This window comes from Pseudorca crassidens, chromosome 7, assembly GCF_039906515.1.
Source record: "Pseudorca crassidens isolate mPseCra1 chromosome 7, mPseCra1.hap1, whole genome shotgun sequence".
In the NCBI taxonomy this organism is placed as follows: Eukaryota; Metazoa; Chordata; class Mammalia; order Artiodactyla; family Delphinidae; genus Pseudorca; species Pseudorca crassidens.
In genome coordinates, this window is record NC_090302.1 from 8398664 (window position 1) to 8418779 (window position 20116).

General features: G+C 50.6%; 1 protein-coding gene across 3 annotated transcripts in view; it reads right to left on the bottom strand.

Annotated features, from left to right (window-relative positions):
• LRSAM1 (leucine rich repeat and sterile alpha motif containing 1) overlaps positions 1 to 20116 on the bottom strand; it is a 45082-nt gene that overhangs the window by 3348 nt on the left and 21618 nt on the right. For 2 of the 3 annotated variants that reach the window (XM_067743244.1, XM_067743245.1), the window contains exons 14-24: positions 19851 to 19990; positions 18949 to 18993; positions 17049 to 17119; positions 10092 to 10191; positions 8639 to 8726; positions 7567 to 7641; positions 5947 to 6027; positions 4325 to 4420; positions 2311 to 2409; positions 1215 to 1346; positions 72 to 153 (exon numbers count right to left, since the gene is read on the bottom strand). In XM_067743244.1, coding sequence (XP_067599345.1) covers positions 72 to 153; positions 1215 to 1346; positions 2311 to 2409; positions 4325 to 4420; positions 5947 to 6027; positions 7567 to 7641; positions 8639 to 8726; positions 10092 to 10191; positions 17049 to 17119; positions 18949 to 18993; positions 19851 to 19990 — 1009 coding nt within the window. The remainder of the gene's footprint in view (positions 1 to 71; positions 154 to 1214; positions 1347 to 2310; positions 2410 to 4324; positions 4421 to 5946; positions 6028 to 7566; positions 7642 to 8638; positions 8727 to 10091; positions 10192 to 17048; positions 17120 to 18948; positions 18994 to 19850; positions 19991 to 20116) is intronic. The other variant, XM_067743247.1, reaches the window with a different exon arrangement.

A 20116-nucleotide genomic window follows, 5' to 3' on the forward strand; every position in this document is an offset into this window, starting at 1 on the left:
TAAACAGGGGACGCCCCCAACCGCAGCCCACACGTAAGGGCTCTGCTCAGGGGAGGGCTCCGCATCGGTACCTGGCCGGGCCCTGGTCGCGTCCAGCAGCTCCTGGGCTCTGCGCAGGATCTGGTGCCGCAGGCCGGCTTCCGAGACGCCCACCTGCTTGGACCAAGGAGGGCAGGTCAAGGCCTGGGCTGGGCAAGGGACCTACTGTGCAGCACGGTCAGAGCCACTACCTCCTCCCTGGCTTCCAGCACCCTCAGCTGGAAAGGTGGAGGCCCACGAGGGCCCGACAATCCGTACAGCAGAGGGAGACACTGAGGCCCAGAGGGAAACCAACACCAGCAACAGCGACAGTTTAGCAAGTGCGAAGCCCGCACAGGGGCTGTGCTGACAGCTTCAGCCGCATGACCTCCCATCACCCCCGTGACGACCAGGAAGTCAGGACCCTCTGGCACAGTTTGCACGGTCAGGTGGTTCACACCGAGGCTGAGCTGCTGAGAAGGGGCCGTGCCAGAATCACAGTCCCTCAGCCTCCAGAGAGAGTGCTCCTGAGCGTGGGTGACAGTCGTGTCGCCCTTCTGAGCCCCGGTGCCTGCGTCTGCCGAGGGCCGGGCAGTACAGCAGAGCGGTCAACAGCATGGACCCCGGCACCAGTCCTGGCTCTGCTGCGCGACCTCGGGCCAAATGCTACCTTGCTGTGTCTCAGCCTCCTCATCCGAAAGGTGATGACAGTGTCAGCACGTGCCCGCCCAGGTTGTTGGGAAGATTCAATGAATCCGCATATAACACATGCTTCGAACAGCGCCCGGCACTGTCAGGTACTTGCCGGCATCGGTACTCGTCTCTCTTGAAGGGTAAATGAATTAGTGCAGCGTGTACCAGGCTCGGGCAGCGCTGCTGCTGTGATAACTAAATCCATGGGGTGGGGAGGGGGCTGGTCCAGATGAGCTCCAAGGTCCTGGCTGTCCAGCCCTACGCGGTGAAGATCCAATCTGAACGGGGTGGGGCACGGGGGGCACCAATCTGGGGTCAGCAGCACCCATAAGCCCTGGCTTTTGTAGCCACATGACGGGGGGCAGATGGGGCACACGTTCTGGCTCTGACAGCTGATGACACGGGCCCCACCAAGAACTGCGTGAAGAGCAAGCGGCCTGGCTGGGTTGGGCCAGGGCCCTGCCCGCTGCCCTTGCCCCCCCCGAGGCGCAGCTGCTGCCCACCTTGGCCAGGTCCCCAGGGTCCATCCGGCTCAGCATGTCCAGTGAGATGCGGTGGTGGGCGAAGATGGGAAGGTAGTGCTCGGCCGACAGCTCCACCAGGAGGGCCACCAGCTGGCGCTCCAGGCCTTCTTCCTACAGGACAGACCCAAGGGAGAAGCCAAGCGCACCACGGATGGGGGAAAAAACCAAGAAGCCATTACTCACAACAGCAAACGAAGAGTGCAAATACATACAACGTAATATGTAAAACGTATTCTTGGAACTTTTCCTACAAAAATGGATATTTAAGGGCATAGAGATAGACGCACGAGGAAGTTAGTTCACTGCCACTCTGTAAACTTGACAACGTAAGCAACTTAAGTACCCATCAAGAGGGGACTGTTTAAACAAGTGAGGGCTCGTGCAGATCCTAAACGCTGTGCACTCGTCTGGGAACAACGAGGAGATCTACGCACACGGGCCTGGACAACAGCCTGTCACTACTGTTGGGGGGACAAAGGAAGTTGCCAGAATTGCCTTATAGAAGGACTCCTGTTTGTTTTTTTGGTCGTGCCACGTAGCTTGTGGGATCTTAGCTCCCCGACCAGGGATCGAACCTGTGCCTGCTGCAGTGGAAGCGCAGAGTCTTAACCACTGGACCACCAGGGAATTCCCAAGAAAGACTCCATTTTTATTAAAAAAAAAAAAAAAAAGGGTGTGTGTGTGTGCATGTGTGTGAGAGGGGGAAAGGGAGGAGAGGGGGAAAGGGAGGAGAGGGGGAGGAGAGGGGGAAAGGGAGGAGAGGGGGAGGAGAGGGGGAAAGGGAGGAGAGGGGGAGGGGAGGGGGAGGGGGAGGTGGGGGAGACTGGGGACCACGTCTGTCCCATCCGCAGCCCCTGCACTGGTGAGCGCACAGTGGGCTGTGGGTCTCTGCTCCGCCCAGAAGTGACTGAAAAGTCACCAGAACCAATGCTCCTCCCTCTCGTTTCTGTCCCTGCCCGGGGGACCTGGTACACTTAGTCACCAGAAATATGAATGGAATTAAACTGGACAGGTCAGGAAGCCGGGCACCGCTGAGGCCAGAGGCTCCTGCAGGGTGGGCGCCAGCAATCCTCACCTGCAGCTTCAAGGACAACGGTTTCTGGTTCAAGAGCCGCTGATACTGAATCAGCCAGTAATTCTCCTGCTTAGTTTCACTTTTGGCTTCTAACTCCGTCTGCCAAGAAGGAAGCAGACACTGTTAGTTACAAGTCAGTGAATAGAAACAATGACAGTGACACCTGTGAACTCTGCTCCTCTGAGCACGTGGATGACTTGGTATTTTACAAAGAACGTGCCTACCCACTGTTGCCTCACCCTTTAAACTGCTGAGCCCGGAAAGGCAGGAAGCCTCACTACCCCCACTTTACTGCTGAGAACGATCTCAGACACAGCATACCTGGTGGGGGGACCGGAACCTGGGCTGCTGACACCTGGTGCCCGCCCCCCTTCCCCAGCCATCATGACTTGGAGGGGGACACCTTCTCATCTGCTTATGGGAAGAGCAAAGTACTAGGCAGCCGTCTCCTTCCCCCAAGAAGGCTTAGTGTGTCCTCTGGGTGCCAGGCAGGGAGAGAAATAAGATGCTGAGGACACCTTCGGCTTCTGGAGTGGGCTTCACCTGACGAAGCCGGAGAATTATAAACATGCCATTCAAGCCGATTCCTCCATCACTCACACGTTCCTGAGCGTTGTTCTGGGCGCTGAGGACACAGCAGTGAACACACGATACTAACAGCAGCAGCAGCAACGTCAGGGCACTTCGTGCCAGACCGTGCTGTGCACTGGGAGATGCCCTTGTACTTAATTCTCACGATTCTGTGAAGTAGTTTCTACTTCACAGGTGAAGAAACGGGAGTGATTAGTTCAGAGTGAATACCAGCCAGCCCAAGGTCAAAGAGCTGCCCGTGTCGTGGCCAGGATTCAGACCCAGGTCTGTCTTGCTCGGAGCCTGCGCTCTCAACCACCAAGCCACCCACCCAGGACTGCAGCTGCGCTGGGGGTCGATGTGATGTGGGCGGCAGGATTACACTGCAGGCATCTCCCCAGCTCCCCCTAGTGGTCCCTCCTGTACCTTGCCGAGCTGGCTCCCCTTTTCCGGCCTGGCCCTCTCTGGGCTGCGGGCACACCTCTCTTTGGGAGCCCATGACCCTGATGGCCATGTCCTGATGAGGTGCACAGTGAGTCCCCAAGGCCCCTTGAGGGCGGGAGCACACGGCCACGGCATGGCTGCCCCTTATGCAGCACTCAGGGAGCGGGTCACACATTAATGCAATTTGGAGGTGATGGCCGTGAGGCACCGTGAGGAACAGGCAGCTTCTGACTGGCACAAACACACCATCTGGGCTCGTGCAGGGCTCGGGAAGAAGCTGGTCTCGCTCCTTTCCATGCCCGGCACAGGGCCTGGCCCACGGTGGAGCTCAGAGGACGTCTGGGGCGGTAACAAGGCCACAGGAAAGACTGGGTCCTGACCACTCAGGTGCACTTGGGCTCTGGAGGAAGTGACCCTGACCTGCCCCCTAAAGGGGGCTCTGCCACCCTGATGATGTGCCAGAGGCAAACCCATCTGGGTCCGGGGGGGGCAGCTGGGCAACCCCTGTCGAAGGCTTACTAAACGGCCTGCCCCGGACACACCAAGTACTCTCCTGCGCATCTGTCCTGAGCCAATACCCGTGGCTGTTCTCAGATACTTAGCTGCCGAGACAGCCTTGCTTATTAAGAGTAAAAAACGGGAAGTATGCTCGACAATAGGCCAAACAAGGGCCCATCTCAATGCAGCCACGGAAGGAACGCAGAGGACGCGAAAGACAGGAAAGAGCAGGTGCGAACGAGCTGGTTGGAAACGGGGGCGCAGTTCCGTGTTACAGGCACGTGCACACACCGCGATAAACATGCATCCCGATGTTTGGAAAACATACCTCAAAATATTAGCAACAGACAACTCTCAGGAGTGAGATTCTTTTCCTTTGTACTTTCCATTTTTTCTCTGATGAACAACTACTACTAGACTAATGAAAGTGTTCCTAAGAACGGCAAGAGCATTTAGGGGAAGCAAACCCATTAGCGACTCTGGACGCGGAAGCCAGACGCACCAGGATCTCCCGGAGCTCCTCCTCTCGCTGTGTCTTCTCTTTGAGCAGCTGCTGGAGCAGGGAGCTCAGGACCCAGCGCTGCTCCGAGATCATCTCCTGCAACACAAGACCACGCCCAGCGCTGGGAAACTCGCAGTACCGCGGCCCAAGAAGTCCCCGCAGCGCGGCAGCAGGATCCCCCTCACTCAGTTCTCAGCTGGCAGCCGGGGGCCACAGTGGCTCCGACTCCATTCAAGGCTCTGTCCCTGATCTCAGGCTGAGAGTTGGGGAACAGAGCAGAGGGGCCTCTCTGCCCCAGCATCCCCTCCCCACCTTCTCACCAGCCTGTACCTCCCTTCCCCAAGGGGTAAGGCCAGGCACGGGATCTAGTGACCGAACACAGTGCAGTGGTAAGAAACATCAAACAAAGGGAATGACAAGCAGCAGGTACCTGACTCCAGTCTCACTGACTACGGAGCACGTGGGCAGAAGCAAACAGCGGGAGGGAGGGTGGGTGAGGGACCCACGCCAGCCAGGAAGGCTCTACGCAGACGGAGTGATGTGCAAACCCGAGAAAGCCCCATTTGTGTCTGCGTTCCACTCTTCTCCTCCTCTTGGAAACCCCATGGAGACCCCGAAAACAGGAGCCCCACAGCTCTAATAGGCAGGATGCATGGGCACCCACCAAGCACGGTGGTTGCATCTTCTTTCAGAGCTCCACCAACCCCGCAAGGCTGAGGCCTTTCCATTTGCTAGCCCACTCCTCTCTGATGGCCCTGAGACACAGGCTGGGCCTGGAAGACTATTTCCTTTATGCAGGGGAGACATGGAGGCCCAGGGAGGGGAAGTAACCTGCCTAAAGTCATACGGTGACAGACCCGTGGGACTCCAGACCTCAGCGTTCTTCTCCTGCATTGAGAAGCCCATGAGACAAATGAAGACTGCTCCACTGAGGACAGACACAGGGACGGTGACAGACAGAAGGCTCTGCTCAAAAGCCTGGTACGGGGCACATGTCCTCACACATCATTGATCCGACCCTTCTGCGTACAGCTGGGGAGACTAAGGTACAGAGAAGGGAAAGGGCTGCCCCTCCCTCCCTCCCCAGCCAGGTCACACGGCAAGACTGTGCGAGGACAACCCGGGTCCCAGATTTGCAGCCCAGAACGCTGTCTGCTAGTCTCTGCAGCCTCCACATCTGTGTGAGCAGGACACCCAGGCTGGAGTTCACAGAGCCACAGCTGGACCCTCTCCTCAGACATCCTCGGAACACCGAGACAGCTCCTTCCCCAGAGGATGTCAGCCGTGAGAACCAGCGCCCCAGAAGCATGACTGAGAGAGACAGGGAGCTCAGGAGCAACCCAGCCCCAAAACAAAGAAAACACGGAGATGGAGATGCGCCTGGGTGAGCCTTGGCAATGAAAGCCTCCTTCCTCTGACCCTCCTGCCTGGCGACGGGCTGATCCCAGCCCTAACCTTCGCCTGCGCTGCGCTCGGCCCCCAGACCGGGCTCCCACGAGCCTCCTGGGGCCAGGGCCTCCTCCAGCATCACTGCCTTGTCTGCCGGAGAGCAGCTGAGAGGCGGTGGGTGCATTCGTTGGGGGTGGGGTGGGGGACAGGGCAGGCTAGGGAGCCCTACATACCTGTAGTGCCTCTGTGTCCAGGGATTTCCTCTTTAACTCCAGCTGTGTCAGCTGCAATAACTCAGTTTCTATTAACTTAATCTAAACAGAAGACGAGACAGGGGTTTTTTAATTCACATTAACCACGGTTTAATCCTGTGCCGCTGCTCTTGGATGGCCAAGTGGATCTAAGAATCCTTTCTGGGGGCGCTCTGCAATGAAGGGAACCTGTGTACCTTGGGAACCTCATCAGCGGGGGTTTAAAAAGAGTTCGTTATTTCACGGCCCTGAATCCTCCGCGGCGTGGACCCTCTTGTCCTGGACAGTACTGCTGATCAGAAGCCGGGCACAGGGCCAGCCCAGAATGGGCGCTGATCAAGGTGTGGAATGAAGGGGCTTTCCTTCAAGGTGAGGACCAGAGTGAAGAACAGACACGGAATTCTCAATGAGCCTCTTCCCAGTCCAGTTCTCTTGCTTCCTCTAAACAGCTGTCAGAGGAGTGCAGAGGGCAATGGAGGGGACTGAGTAATAATAACAATAATAGTAGTAGCTGATATTTATTGAGATTCCACATGCTAGGACTGTGCTGTGCAATTTATTTGCATCATTTCATCAATACCTATTAGGAGGTATTATTGCCTCCATTTTACAGACAAGGAAACCGAGGCTCAGAGAGGTTAAGTAACTTGCCCAAGGACACACAGCGGGTGAGTGAGTGTGCCCTTTCCTTGGGATGTCCCTGCTTGTCTGAAGGGGAAGAGCTGGCCTGGTGGGTCAAAACCACCCATAATGAGAATGTCTGGGAGTCACCACATACCTTCAGGGTGTGACTGGGGGCTTTTAGCCCTCGGGGTCAGACCCCATGGGCAGTGACTTCTCTACCCTGTGCCTATGACCTTTGTCCCTATGTTCTTATGACCCCACCAACCCCTGGTCAGAGGAATGAGATTCATGTCTGGCAATGTGGGATTGAAATTAAAGGGGGAAATAAAAAGGTAAGTTGGTTTTGGCAAAAAAGAAAAAGAAAAAAACAACCATGCAAAATGTGAAATTCAAAGTGTGCTGAATACGAGGTGACATGCGTCCCGTAGCCTGAAAGCTCGCTCTGTCTGCCGCCACCCAGGCCACGCGCTCTGGGAGCCCAGCGAGCCAGATACAGCCCTGCTGGAAGCGGGTGGCCAAGAGGCCCAGCGTGGCGTTCGCCCAAGGCTGCCCGCAGGTCAGCAGCGGAGCCCGGACAAGAGCACAGCCCCTCCCCTCCAGGCCCAGGCCACTCCTCAGCCGACACCAGGCCCTGCCTGCTCGCTCAGGCGGGGGTCAGCCTGTCCCAGCTCCTCAATCTGGGCCGACGGGGACACTGGGGTCTGAGCCGGTGGAGGAGCCCTGCCTGTGGCCGCCAAGCGGTCGAGGCCTCCTGTCCCTCAGCCCTGGGCATCACGAGAAGCAGCAGGCACAGGTCTCACCTGCTGGCATGCACAGTGCTGCCCAGGCACCTCCTGACACCCTGAGTAGGTTCCACGAGGCTCAGTGAGGGGAGGGAGGTGCCGGGGAGACCTCTTGTCGGGCTGGCCTGGAGCCCCCTCCTCACGCCTCTGAAAGCCCACAGGGTGGGTCTGGGGGGAGGCCGCAGCCTGCGCTCACCTGCTTCCGGATCTGCCGATGCATCAGGTCCTTCTTCACCTGGAGAGCCTCGAAGGCCGCCTTCTGCATGGCGCTCTGCAACAGAGAGCACGGCCACTCAGGGGGCCCGCAGGGAAAACAAAATCTGTGTCAGACACCTTAATGTGTGCCTTTTCTGTTTCTTAGAGAGACAACTTTTCAGGTTACTTGTTTAATTTTTTAAAATAATACTTATGAAGCGCTTACTACGTGCTGGACACCGTGCTCAGGGCTCTTCCCATGCTGCACATGGAAGAGGCGACGACGAGAGTACCTTCACTGCCCCATTTCACAGATGAGGAAAGTGAGGTTCAGAGAAGTGAACCGGCTGGCACTAGCATGCAAGTCTGTCCAGCTCTCAGCCTCACCTTAACCACGAGGCCTGACATGCCCTCTAAGAAACAGAGCAGTTTCCTCAGACAATCTCACAAATACTAAGTCAAAGCGTTTTGGAAGACGAGAGAGATAGGAGTTGGGGAGAAAGGAGAGAGGAAACGATGAATCAGGGAGTGGCAGGACAACATCACAGAGGAAGAAAGGAGGGAGGGGATGCGAGGGTCGGGAAATGAGACTCCAACAGGGCCTGTGGGGAAAGCTGGGACTGAACAATTTGGACACAGGAGGGAGGAAATCACAGGGGTCCTTCCTGGTCCCGTCCACTCAGGAGCACCTGCTATGCGCCCGCTAAGCCGGCGGGAGAGCAGATGGAGGTGCGGCGGGATTGGAAGGGAGGAGTCTGGGGGCTCACTCCATGGGGTGGGTACCACCGTCTTCTGCCCATCATGTCCTCATGATGGAGCCCACGCAGCACGGGGAGCGGCTGCCTGGGGAGGGCGCTTCTCTAGACTTCAGGGAGCGGAAACGACCACCCAGAGAGGCCTCTCCCTGCCCCTCATCCTCACGGTCAGTACGCTTCTCAGCTCCCTAAGCATCTTGGTTCTTACACACTGTCCAGGAGTCCAGGACAGCGCCTCCACATGGAGTTCTGCCGCTCTGCTCCGGGCTCCCCGCGTCCCTCCTGCCCCCTTCCTGAGCCCCTGCCCCCAGGGCTCACCTCCTGCAGGATCTGGCAAATGGCTTTGTTCTGATCCATCTGTTGCCAGGACAGGATCTGCTGGAACCGCTCATCCATTTCAGCCATGCTGCCAGAAACACAGCAAATTCATGAACATTTCCTGAGCACCTGCTACGTGCCAGGCACCTTGGAGGAGACGGAGATAAACCATTTATTCATTCAACAATACTCATGGAGCGCCTGCTGGGGGCCACATCCTGGGCTTGGGGGGGCGGGGTGGACATGGAGCTTTGTCTGAATCCCATGGCCCTGGATGGAGGGTGACGGAGTCTCTGTCTCCAGAGCTGGGGAGATGATCTCCCGGGCCCCGTCATCCACCCCTCCACTGGAATCCTTCCTACGATGCCCCCCCGTGAAGTGGCTGCCTGGCCTCTGCCCACCCACCTCCACCAACAGGGAGCTCATGACCTCCCAGGTGAGCCACTCGGGCTGAGAGAAAGCTGTCCTTCTCGGGCACTAACGTCTCACCCTCCACCCCAGTGTCTCTCACCCTGGCCGTGGACCTGCTCTTGTCGCCCTAGAGCAAGTCTAGTGACTTTGGCACAAAAATCCAAACTGCAAACCTAATATGTCCATACTTTGGTACAATCTTGGTTTTAAGGTTGTCTGTTTCATAATAGTAGCTGTTATTTATTGGACCCTTATGTGGCAGACAGTGTGATCATTAATGCCCATTAAATCCTCCAACAACTCTAGGAGTAGGTACTGTGATTTATCCCCTTTTTTCTGATAAGAAAATTGAGGCTCAGGGAGGGAAAATAACTTGCCTAAGACTTCACAGTTAGTTATAAGAAGTGGGATGTGAATCCACGACTGTCTGGCCCTAGTGCCCACGCTCCTAAAAACAAGGTCACACCAGCAGGAAGGAGGGAGACCCCTGCATCTGCTGGGACACGGGGAGGCTGGCGTGCTCCAGGTGCCCGGGGAGGAGGTGGCACCTGCGCTGGAGCCACCCAGGTGGGAGGAGAAACACAAGGGCAGCCAGGGCTGTTGGTCTGTCCCTGTCTGGGGCTGCTAAGCATCGAAGGAGCTTTTCTCAACTGGCTCTGCCGGGCAGTGCAGGTCCTTCAACAAAGCCACGGTGCTGGGGTGAACTTGGAAGGCCAGACCCAAAATGGCTGTCAGCATGAAGGCAGCCCCATCACCCTCCCCCCTCCAGTGCACCCCACCCATGACCCCTGGAGATTTGTAAGTACACCATAGTCCAGAGCACAGCCTGGGTCAAACCCGAGCTCTGTCATCGGCTAGTTGTGCTTCCTTAGGGTCCAGCTAGAAAAATCACTTAGACCAGCGGTAACTTGCTCCTGACATCATGGCCCAGGGTGGGGTGGCCCGAGGCAGGAGAGTCCAGTGCCAGCTCTCACCCTACGGTCCTGGGCCCTGAGGCAGCTCCCCAGAGTCCCTCACTCGGGAAGCCTCTTCCTTACCTTACCTGGAACAGGCCTGCTGGACCAGGTTCTGCCTCTGAGACTCGTAGGCCATCTGGATGAGCCGGCTGTTACAGCTCTCGGTCAGCATCTGCTGCATGGCCGCTGCAGAAACATGGGGGTGGGGTGGGGACAGGGCTGAGCAGCCACTCCTGGGGAGCCTCATGGGCGTTACCTGGGCGTCCACCTGACAGTCCCCTCACAAAAAAGTCTCTCTTTTTTAAAATACAGAAGTAACTTCAGCTTGGAAGTCTGATTAGTTGTAAAACACTGAACAACATACACATAATCTTCTATAGTCTCGTCACCCAGAAGTATTATTACATTTTGATATATGTTCTTCTAGTTAATTTTTAATGCATATTGATGGATTTTTTAAAAGTTAACTGAAAGAATTAAAAGCAGGGACTTGAACAGATATTTGTGTACCCATGTTCGTAGCAACATTATCCACAATAGGCAAAAAAAGGTGGAAACAACCCAAGTGCCTATTGATGGACAAATGGGTAAACAGAAGTGGTCTTATCCATGCAACGGAATATTAATCAGTCTTAAAAAGGAAGGAAATTCTGACATAAGCTACAACGTGGATGAACCCTGAAGACATTACGCTGTGTGAAAGAAGCCAGTCACAAAAGGACAAATACTGTACGATTCCACTTAAACGAAGTACCTAGAGCAGTCAGATTCATAGAGACAGAAAGCAGAATGGTGGTCCTACAGGGTCCAGGGGAGGGGGCCGTGGGGAGTCCCTGTTTAGCGGGTACAGAGTTTCACTTTGGGAAGATGAAAAAGTTCTGGAGGTGGATGGCGGTGATGGCTGCACAACAAGGTGAATGTACTTAATGCCACAGAACTGTACACTTACAAGTGGTTAAAATGGTAAATTTTATGCTTTGTATATTTCACCATAATAAAAGAAAATTAAAATGTTATCACACTAAATATACCACTTTCTCACCTTTTATGAATGCATCCCTGTGTCAACATGCTGACGTGATGTTAATAGCTACGGAATACTACAGTGCCTGGATTACCAAAGTTTACGATGATCCTCCGTTTCAGAGCATTCAGAGTCTTTCTGCGATTATTAAATGATACTGCTATAAATATCCTTGCTCAGATATCTTCGTGCACATCTATTTGATTATTTCCTAGACTAATTCTTAGAAGTACACAGTTTTAAGGTCGTGGATGATGTATGCAAGTTACCCTTTCTGCCCTCCAGGAAGAGCCTGCTGATTCCTACTCCCTTTGGCAGCAGCACACAGGACAGCCTGATACCATATGCCCTCTACAACTCTGGGTTACTACCCTTTCTTGCCTTTTTGTTATTTTTACTGAAATTTTTCAGTTATAAAAATAATACATGCTCAGTTTCTAAAATAGCTAATAGGGAAGTTTGAAAAGGTAGAAAGGAAAAGATCCCTAACACTGAGCCTATTTCCAATTAGTTAATTTGATAAACATCCTCCCAGAAATGCAAACACAATCTTTCTCTTTATAAATGGTGGATGATGGTGACCTTTAAAATAGGGACATTGGAGACCTTCAAGATGGTGGAGGAGTAAGACGTGGAGATCACCTTTCTCCCCACACATACATCAGAAATACTTCTACACGTGGAACAAATCCTACAGAACACCTACTGAACGCTGGCAGAAGACCTCAGACTTCCCAAAAGGCAAGAAACTCCCCACATACCTGGCCGTGTGGCTGACAGGGTCTTGGTGCTCCTGCTGGGTGTCAGGCCTGTGCCTCTGAGATGGGAGAGCCGAGTTCAGGACATTGGTCCACCAGAGACCTCCCAGCTCCACGTAATACCAAACGGCAAAAGCTCTCCCAGAGATCTCCATCTCAATGCTAAGATCCAGCTTCACTCAACACCAGCAAACTACAGTGCTGGACGCTCTATGCCAAACAACTAGCAAGACAGGAACACAACCCCACCCATTAGCAGAGAGGCTGTCTAAAATCATAATAAGGTCACACATACCCCAAAACACACAACTGGATGCAGTCCTGCCCACCAGAAAGACAAGATCCAGCCTCATCCACCAGAACACAGGCACTAGTCCCCTCTACCTGGAAGCCTATACACAACCCACTGAACCAACCTTAGCCACTGGGGGCAGACACCAAAAACAACGGGAACTATGAACATGCAGCCTGCGAAAAGGAGACCCCAAACACAGTAAGTTTAGCAAAATGAGAAGACAGAGAAGCACACAGTAGATGAAGGAGCAAGGCAAAAACCCACCAGACCAAACAAATGAAGAGGAAATAGGCAGTCTACCTGAAAAAGAATTCAGAGTAATGATAGTAAAGATGATCCAAAATCTTGGAAACAAAATGGAGAAAATAGATGAAACGTTTAACAAGGACCTAGCAGAACTAAAGAGCAAACAAACAAGGATGAACGACACAATAAATGAAATTAAAAATTCTCTAGAAGGAATCAATAGCAGAATAACTGAGGTAGAAGAACAGATAAGTGACCTGGAAGATAAAATAGTGGAAATAACTACTGCAGAGCAGAATAAAGAAAAAAGAATGAAAAGAATTGAGGACAATCTTAGAGAACTCTGGGACAACATTAAACGCACCAACATTCGAATTATAGGGGTCCCAGAAAGAGAAGAGAAAAAGGGACTGAGAAAATATCCAAAGAGATTATAGTTGAAAACTTCCCTAATATGGGGAAGGAAATAGTCAATCAAGTCCAGGAAGCACAGAGAGTCCCATACAGGATAAGTCCAAGGAGAAACACGCCAAGACACATGCTAATTAAACTATCAAAAATTAACTACAAAGAAAAAATATTAAAAGCAGCATTTAAGAATCTGTAAAAAATACAAGCACATGGAGGCTAAACAATACACTACTTAATAACCAAGAGATCACTGAAGAAATCAAAAATTGCCTAGAAACAAACGACAATGAAAACACGATGACCCAAAACCTATGGGATGCAGCAAAAGCAGTTCTAAAAGGGAAGTTTATAGCAATACAATCCTACCTCAAGAAACAACACCTCAAACAAACAACCTAACCTTACACCTAAAGCAATTAGAGAAAGAAGAACAAAAAAACCCCAAGTTAGCAGGAGGAAAGAAATCATAAAGATCAGATCAGAAATAAATGAAAAAGAAATGAAGGAAACGATAGCAAAGATCAATAAAACTAAAAGCTGGTTCTTTGAGAAGATAAACACAATTGGTAAACCATTAGCCAGACTCATCAAGAAAAAAAACGGAGAAGACTCAAATCAATAGAATTAGAAAAAAAAGAAGTAACAACTGACACTGAAGAAATACAAAGGATCATGAGAGATTATTACTACAAGCAACTCTATGCCAATAAAATGGACAACCTGGAACAAATGGACAAATTCTTAGAAAAGCACAATCTTCTGAGACTGAACCAGGAAGAAACAGATAATACAAACAGACCAATCACAAGCACTGAAATTGAGACTGTGATTAAAAATCTTCCAACAAACAAAAGCCCAGGACCAGATGGCTTCACAGGCAAATTCTATCAAACATTTAGAGAAGAGCTAACACCTATCCTTCTCAAACTCTTCCAAAATATAGCAGAGGGAGGAACACTTCCAAACTCATTCTACAAGGCCACAATCACCCTGATACCAAAACCAGACAGATGTCACAAAGAAAGAAAACTACAGGCCAATATCACTGATGAACATAGATGCAAAAATCCTCAACAAAATACTAGCAAACAGAATCCAACAGCACGTTAAAAGGATCATACACCATGATCAAGTGGGGTTTATCCCAGGAATGCAAGGATTCTTCAGTATATGCAAATCAATCAAAGTGATAAACCATATTAACAAACTGAAGGAGAAAAACCATATGATCATCTCAATAGATGCAGAAAAAGCTTTCAACAAAATTCAACACCCATTTATGATAAAAACCCTCCAGAAAGTAGGCATAGAGGGAACTTACCTCAACATAATAAAGGCCATATATGACAAACCCACAGCCAACATCATTCTCAATGGTGAAAAACTGAAACCATTTCCACTAAGATCAGGAACAAGACAAGGTTGTCCACTCTCACCACCATTATTCAACATAGTTTTGGAAGTTTTAGCCACAGCAGTCAGAGAAGAAAAATAAAAGGAATCCAAATTGGAAAAGAAGTAAAGCTGTCACTGTTTGCAGATGACATGATACTATACATAGAGAATCCCAAAGATGCTACAGGAAAACTACTAGAGCTAATCAATGAGTCTGGTGAGGTTGCAGGATACAAAATTAATGCACAGAAATCTCTGGCATTCCTATACACCACCAACAAAAAATCAGAAGGAGAAATTAAGGAAACACTCCCATTTACCATTGCAACAAAAAGAATAAAATACCTAGGAATAAACCTGCCTAAGGAGAAAAAAAGACCTGTATGCAGAAACTATAAGACACTGATGAAAGAAATTAAAGATGATACAAACAGATGGAGAGATATACCATGTTCTTGGATTGGAAGAATCAACATTGTGAAAATAACTATACTACCCAAAGCAACCTACAGATTCAATGCAATCCCTATCAAACTACCAATAGCATTTTTCACAGAACTAGAACAAAAAATTTCACAATTTGTATGGAAACACAAGAGACCCCGAATAGCCAAAGCAATCTTGAGAAAGAAAAACGGAGCTGGAGTAATCAGGCTCCTGGACTTCAGACTATACCACAAACCTACAGTAATCAAGACAGTATGGTCCTGGAACAAAAACAGAAATATAGATCAATGGAACAGGAAAACCCAGAGATAAATCAATGCACATATGGTCACCTTATCTTTGATAAAGGAGGCAAGACTATACAGTGGAGAAAAGACAGCCTCTTCAATAAGTGGTGCTGGGAAAACTAGACAGCTACATGTAAAAATGAAATTAGAACACTCCCTAACACCATACACAAAAATAAACTCAAAATGGATTAAAGACCTAAATGTGAGGCCAGACATTATAAAACTTTTAGAGGAAAACATAGGTAGAACACTCTATGACATAAATCACAGCAAGATCCTTTTTGACCCACCTCCTAGAGAAATGGAAATAAAAATAAACAAATGGGACCTAATGAAACTTAAAAGCTTTTGCACAGCAAAGGAAACCATAAACAAGATGGAAAGATAACCCTCAGAATGAGAGAAAATATTTGCAGATGAAGCAAGTGACAAAGGATTAATCTCCAAAATTTACAAGCAGCTCAATATCAAAAAACCAAACCCAATCCAAAAATGGGCAGAAGACCTAAATAGACATTTCTCCCAAGAAGAAGATACACAGATTGCCAACAAACACATGAAAGGATGCTCAACATCACTAATCATTAGAGAAATGCAAATCAAAACTACAATGAGGTATCACCTCACACCAGTCAGAATGGCCATCATCAAAAAATCTGCAAACAATAAACGCCGGAGAGGGTGTGGAGAAAAGGGAACCCTCTTGCACTGTTGGTGGGAATGTAAATTGATACAGCCACTATGGAGAACAGTATGGAGGTTCCTTAAAAAACTAATAATAGAACTACCACACGACCCAGCAATCCGACTACTGGGCATATATCCTGAGAAAACCATAATTCAAAAAGAGTTATGTACCACGATGTTCACTGCAGCTCTATTTACAATAGCCAGGACGTGGAAGCTACTTTTTTTTTTTTTTTTTTTTTTTTTTTTGCGGTATGCGGGCCTCTCACTGTTGTGGCCTCTCCCGATGCGGAGCACAGGCTCCGGACGCGCAGGCTCAGCGGCCATGGCTCACGGGCCCAGCTGCTCCACCGCACGTGGGATCTTCCCGGACCGGGGCACGAACCCGTGCCCCCTGCATCGGCAGGCGGACTCTCAACCACTGCGCCACCAGGGAAGCCCTGGAAGCTACTTTCTAACAATTTGCCATGTAACCCAGATTCCTATAACCTGGCCTGTAACTTTGTTTTAGCTCATGTGGGAGCTTTCTTTTCAAAGTATGTTTAAATCCTCCTGATTTTTTTCCACCCCTGCACTAATCCTTTAAGGGAGATCAGCTCGGTGCTTTGTGTCCACCTAGAGGGGTGGGATAGGGAGGGTGGGAGGGAGATGCAAGAGGGAGGAGATATGGGGATATATGTATAGTTGATTCACTTTGTTATAAAGCAGAAACTAACACCACTGTAAAGCAATTATACTCCAGTAAAGATGTTAAAAAAATAATAAAATAAAATAGGGACATTAATGATATGATGCCTCATCAGGAGGTAGTAGGATGAAATGGTGTATGGAAGGGGCTGGACCCCTGCCTGGTACACAGTGAACCTCGGCTAAAGGTGCGCACAATATCCCATTCTATCACTCAGGCTCTGAAGAATGGGGTGATCCAAAAAGAATCATTCCTTATTTTAAATAACAACGAGGAACTGCCTCCTTGCCTTCCCTGCCACGTGGCTTGATGTTCTCAGGATCAGATGGGGAGACCTCCCTCTTGTTTGTGTGGAGTGTGGTGCCCCAGGACCAACTCAGGGAGCGACAGGAAGGCGAGTTCCCAGGGGCTCAAGAGGCCACCGCAGCCCTTGAGGAGAGCAGCCCTAACAGCCAAGCTTTGTGAACAGCTCACTTTGCGCCAGCATGATCTTATTGACCCTCATAATGACCCCACGAGGCAGATAATTACCTTTCTCCCCATTTTACAGACATGAAAACTGAGAGGGACCAGTAATGCCCCTTAGGTCATACGGCTTGTGCCTGAGCTGGGATTCTGAATCCAAGTTCAGCTGACCTCAGAGCCCATGCTCCATGACGGGACTTGACCACCCCTCTTGAGGGGTAACACTCAGCGCCCTCTATATGTGACCAAAAGGGGGATGGCTGTCCCCTCCTGCCCCTCAGTTGGCCACGCTCTCCTCCCAGGACCCTGCCCCGCCCTACCCCACCCTGAGACTCACAGGCAATCTCACGGCGCCGCAGGTTCTCCGTCTCCTCCTGGGTTATAGACATCAACTGTTCCATCCTTATTCTAGAAAAAGATCGATCCATCAGCAAATGTATCAGTAACATTTCCAACAGGGAATCCCATCAGATGAACACCACCTCCTTCAAGAAGTCCTCCCAGATGTGAGAACTTAGGCATACTCTGAATGCCCACGGCATCATGTGCCTCCACTGGGGCCCTGTTAAGAGTTTCTTGCATAAAAAGATAAACATTCCCTTAGAAAAATGGGCCAAGGATACAAACAGCCAATTCACTGATGCTTAAATAAAAGTGACCAAAGAACGTATGGAAAGATTCTTAACATCACTGATAATGAAAGAAGTAAAATCTTTTCACCTATCGGGTTGGCCGAGATTAAAAAAACCGATAACCACTGGTGATGGCAGTGAAGGTGGAGAAGTGGGTACTTCATATACCGCTGAGAGGAGTGTAAACTGGTAAAATGTTCTTGGAAGGCAGTCTGGCAATACTATCAAAGTGTTCTTCGAATATTTCCTTCAAAAACATTCACATAAGTGCGTAAGGGTATATCTAGAAGATGTTTACAGTAATATATATTGTTTGTAATTATGAAACGCCAGAAACCGCTTAAGTGTTCAGAGGGCTAATTACGTAAATTATGATATAATGATATAGTGGAATTCGCTACAGCTAGTACAAATAATGAGGTTTTGGGCATGGAAATACATCTGTGATATAAGTGAAAATTTAAAAAGTAATGGCATGTATGTATGTGCATGTTGCTTGTGTGTACACTTTTTGCCCCCCACACCACACTGGCACAGTAGCTGGGAGGGGGACAGCATCCTTTAATGTTTCTCGCAGGGTCTGACTTTATTGGAAGCAGCCATGTACCGTCTGAGCACTCCTGCCTCCTGCCCAGGCCCACAGGCTGCTCAGGGGAAGGCCGTATCTGGTACGCATCCCTGGACCCTAGGCATAGCCCAGGCCTAGCCCAGAGAGGGCACTCAGCCAGCGTGCTGAATAAGCGATGCCACCGGCCACAGCTCAGCTCGGCCTAGACCAGCCTGGCTGCCACCGCTCCCGGCTGAAGTGGACAGGGTGGTGGGGTTACACTGCAACTCCATGGGAGTCCCCTGCAGGAGGCCTGCACAGGCAGCCAGGAGCCAGGAAGGCTGGGCCCACGGGGAGGGGAGGCTCCCGCAGAGCACAGCAGCCAGGTCCACACTGATAGTCTAGGGTTCCTGAGAACCAGGAGGGATTCACATTAATACCCAGGGAATGGGGGGTAGGGGCTGTCCCTCCATTTCTAATCACTAAGGTGGGCACCTCAGTGCAGTCGATTTGAAATATGCAGAAAACACAAAGGGGAGAAAACAAGGTCACCACCTCCAATTCCTGCCTCTCAGAAATGTTCAATATCCTTTTGCTTTCTGAGCACAGATACAGGCAGAGTGTCTTTAAGAAATGGTATAGTGTAGACACTTTTCCACTTAGCAATGTGGTGTATTTCCCTTAATAAGGAATGTTCTCCTGTAAGATATTTAATGGCTACAGATTATTCCTCTGTACATAATTTACGTAACCAAGTTTTTCTTCCCAGAAATGTGGACTTTTTTCTATTTTTTTATTCTAAAAACATAGTAGGACATTATATATACATTCTTATTCACGTCTCTGAATTTTTCTCAGGAGTGTCTATGTATTTTAACAAACTTGAAGGCAGCGATTCTTTCTAATTCAATACTTCCTGAGGAGGTGAATCTCCCCCTAGCTTTAGGAAAACTTTCTGGCATAATCCTTGAGAATCACAAGACCTTCTCTCCCCAGAGCCATGCATCCCCAGGAAGGAAGGCAGCGCCCAAAAAACCCCACTAGAGCGGAACACTTACCTTTCATTTTCCAGCGACTTCAGAATCTCAGAACTTTTCTTTTGCCTGTGGAGGAAACCATGAAAAGCCTGTAGTCACCAGCGGGCCCATTTCCAAAAGAATGGCTCAGGGGGGGCTTAGGCCCCGACCACTTAGGGCCTCTGTGTTCTCAGGCTAATTCCTCAACCACTCCAAACCCCAGCTCCTCATCTGTGAAATGGGAATAATAATTTTTTAAAACTTCATGGACTGTTGGTAACGAGTGAATGAGAAAATAAAAAGTGCCTGGCATGTAACAAGCCCTCAACAGATGGCAGCTTTCACGGGCGCCCCTGGTGGTGAGCGCACTGTGCACGGCAGGCTGGCCGGCTCCCTCCGGCTCTGCATAACTGCGGGCGAGGGAGGAGAAAGAGACTCAGAGGATAGTGGAAAGGGAGGCTGGAAGCAATGGGGGGTGGTGGTGGTGGAAGCCTGTTTCTGAAGTCTTTCCCCAAGAGACCCCCAACTAACCCTTCTCGGGCTCCGTGCGACCTCTATCTGACCTGCTCCCTGCAGCTCTTGCCTTGGGCAGGATCTGTGTTAAAGCCAATCTCCCTATAGGGCAAATGGCTGTCCTCAGTGTGACTGGTGACCTGGAACCCGAAATGTTGGCACAGGACGTGATTTTGACTTGTTAAACCTACCCATTTTACAGATAGGAAACTTGGGAGGCAAAGCTCCAATCAGTAGCAGCCCCAAAACAAGAGGCAAACCTGGTCATGCCCAGATCACCTTCTTTTTAAGCTGGTGTGAATTGCAGCACCGAGACCTTGGGCAGAGTCAGAGACCGTGAGGGAGAAATGCACCTCTATCCTGAGCTCCTCAAAGGGTATCAGGTGGGGGAAGGTCTCTGGGCCTGGGGGCCGGGTGGATGGGAGCCAGACCTCTGATTCTCCTGCAGGAGCTTCTGGATCCGGTTGGAGATGTTCTGCTCTGTCTGCTTCAGCTGCTCCTGCAGCCGCTGCCGCTCTGCGTCCAGGTAGCGCTGGCGCTCGCTCAGGCCCTGCTCCAGCCGGGACTGCTCCTGCGGCAGGACAGGCAGAGGTCCCGAGTCAGTGGGGGGACCACCTACCCACCCCCAGACGCCACAGGGCAGCCAGGGGCCCTGGCCTGGGATGCGGAGACTAGGTTTCCTGTCTCCGTCCCGCCA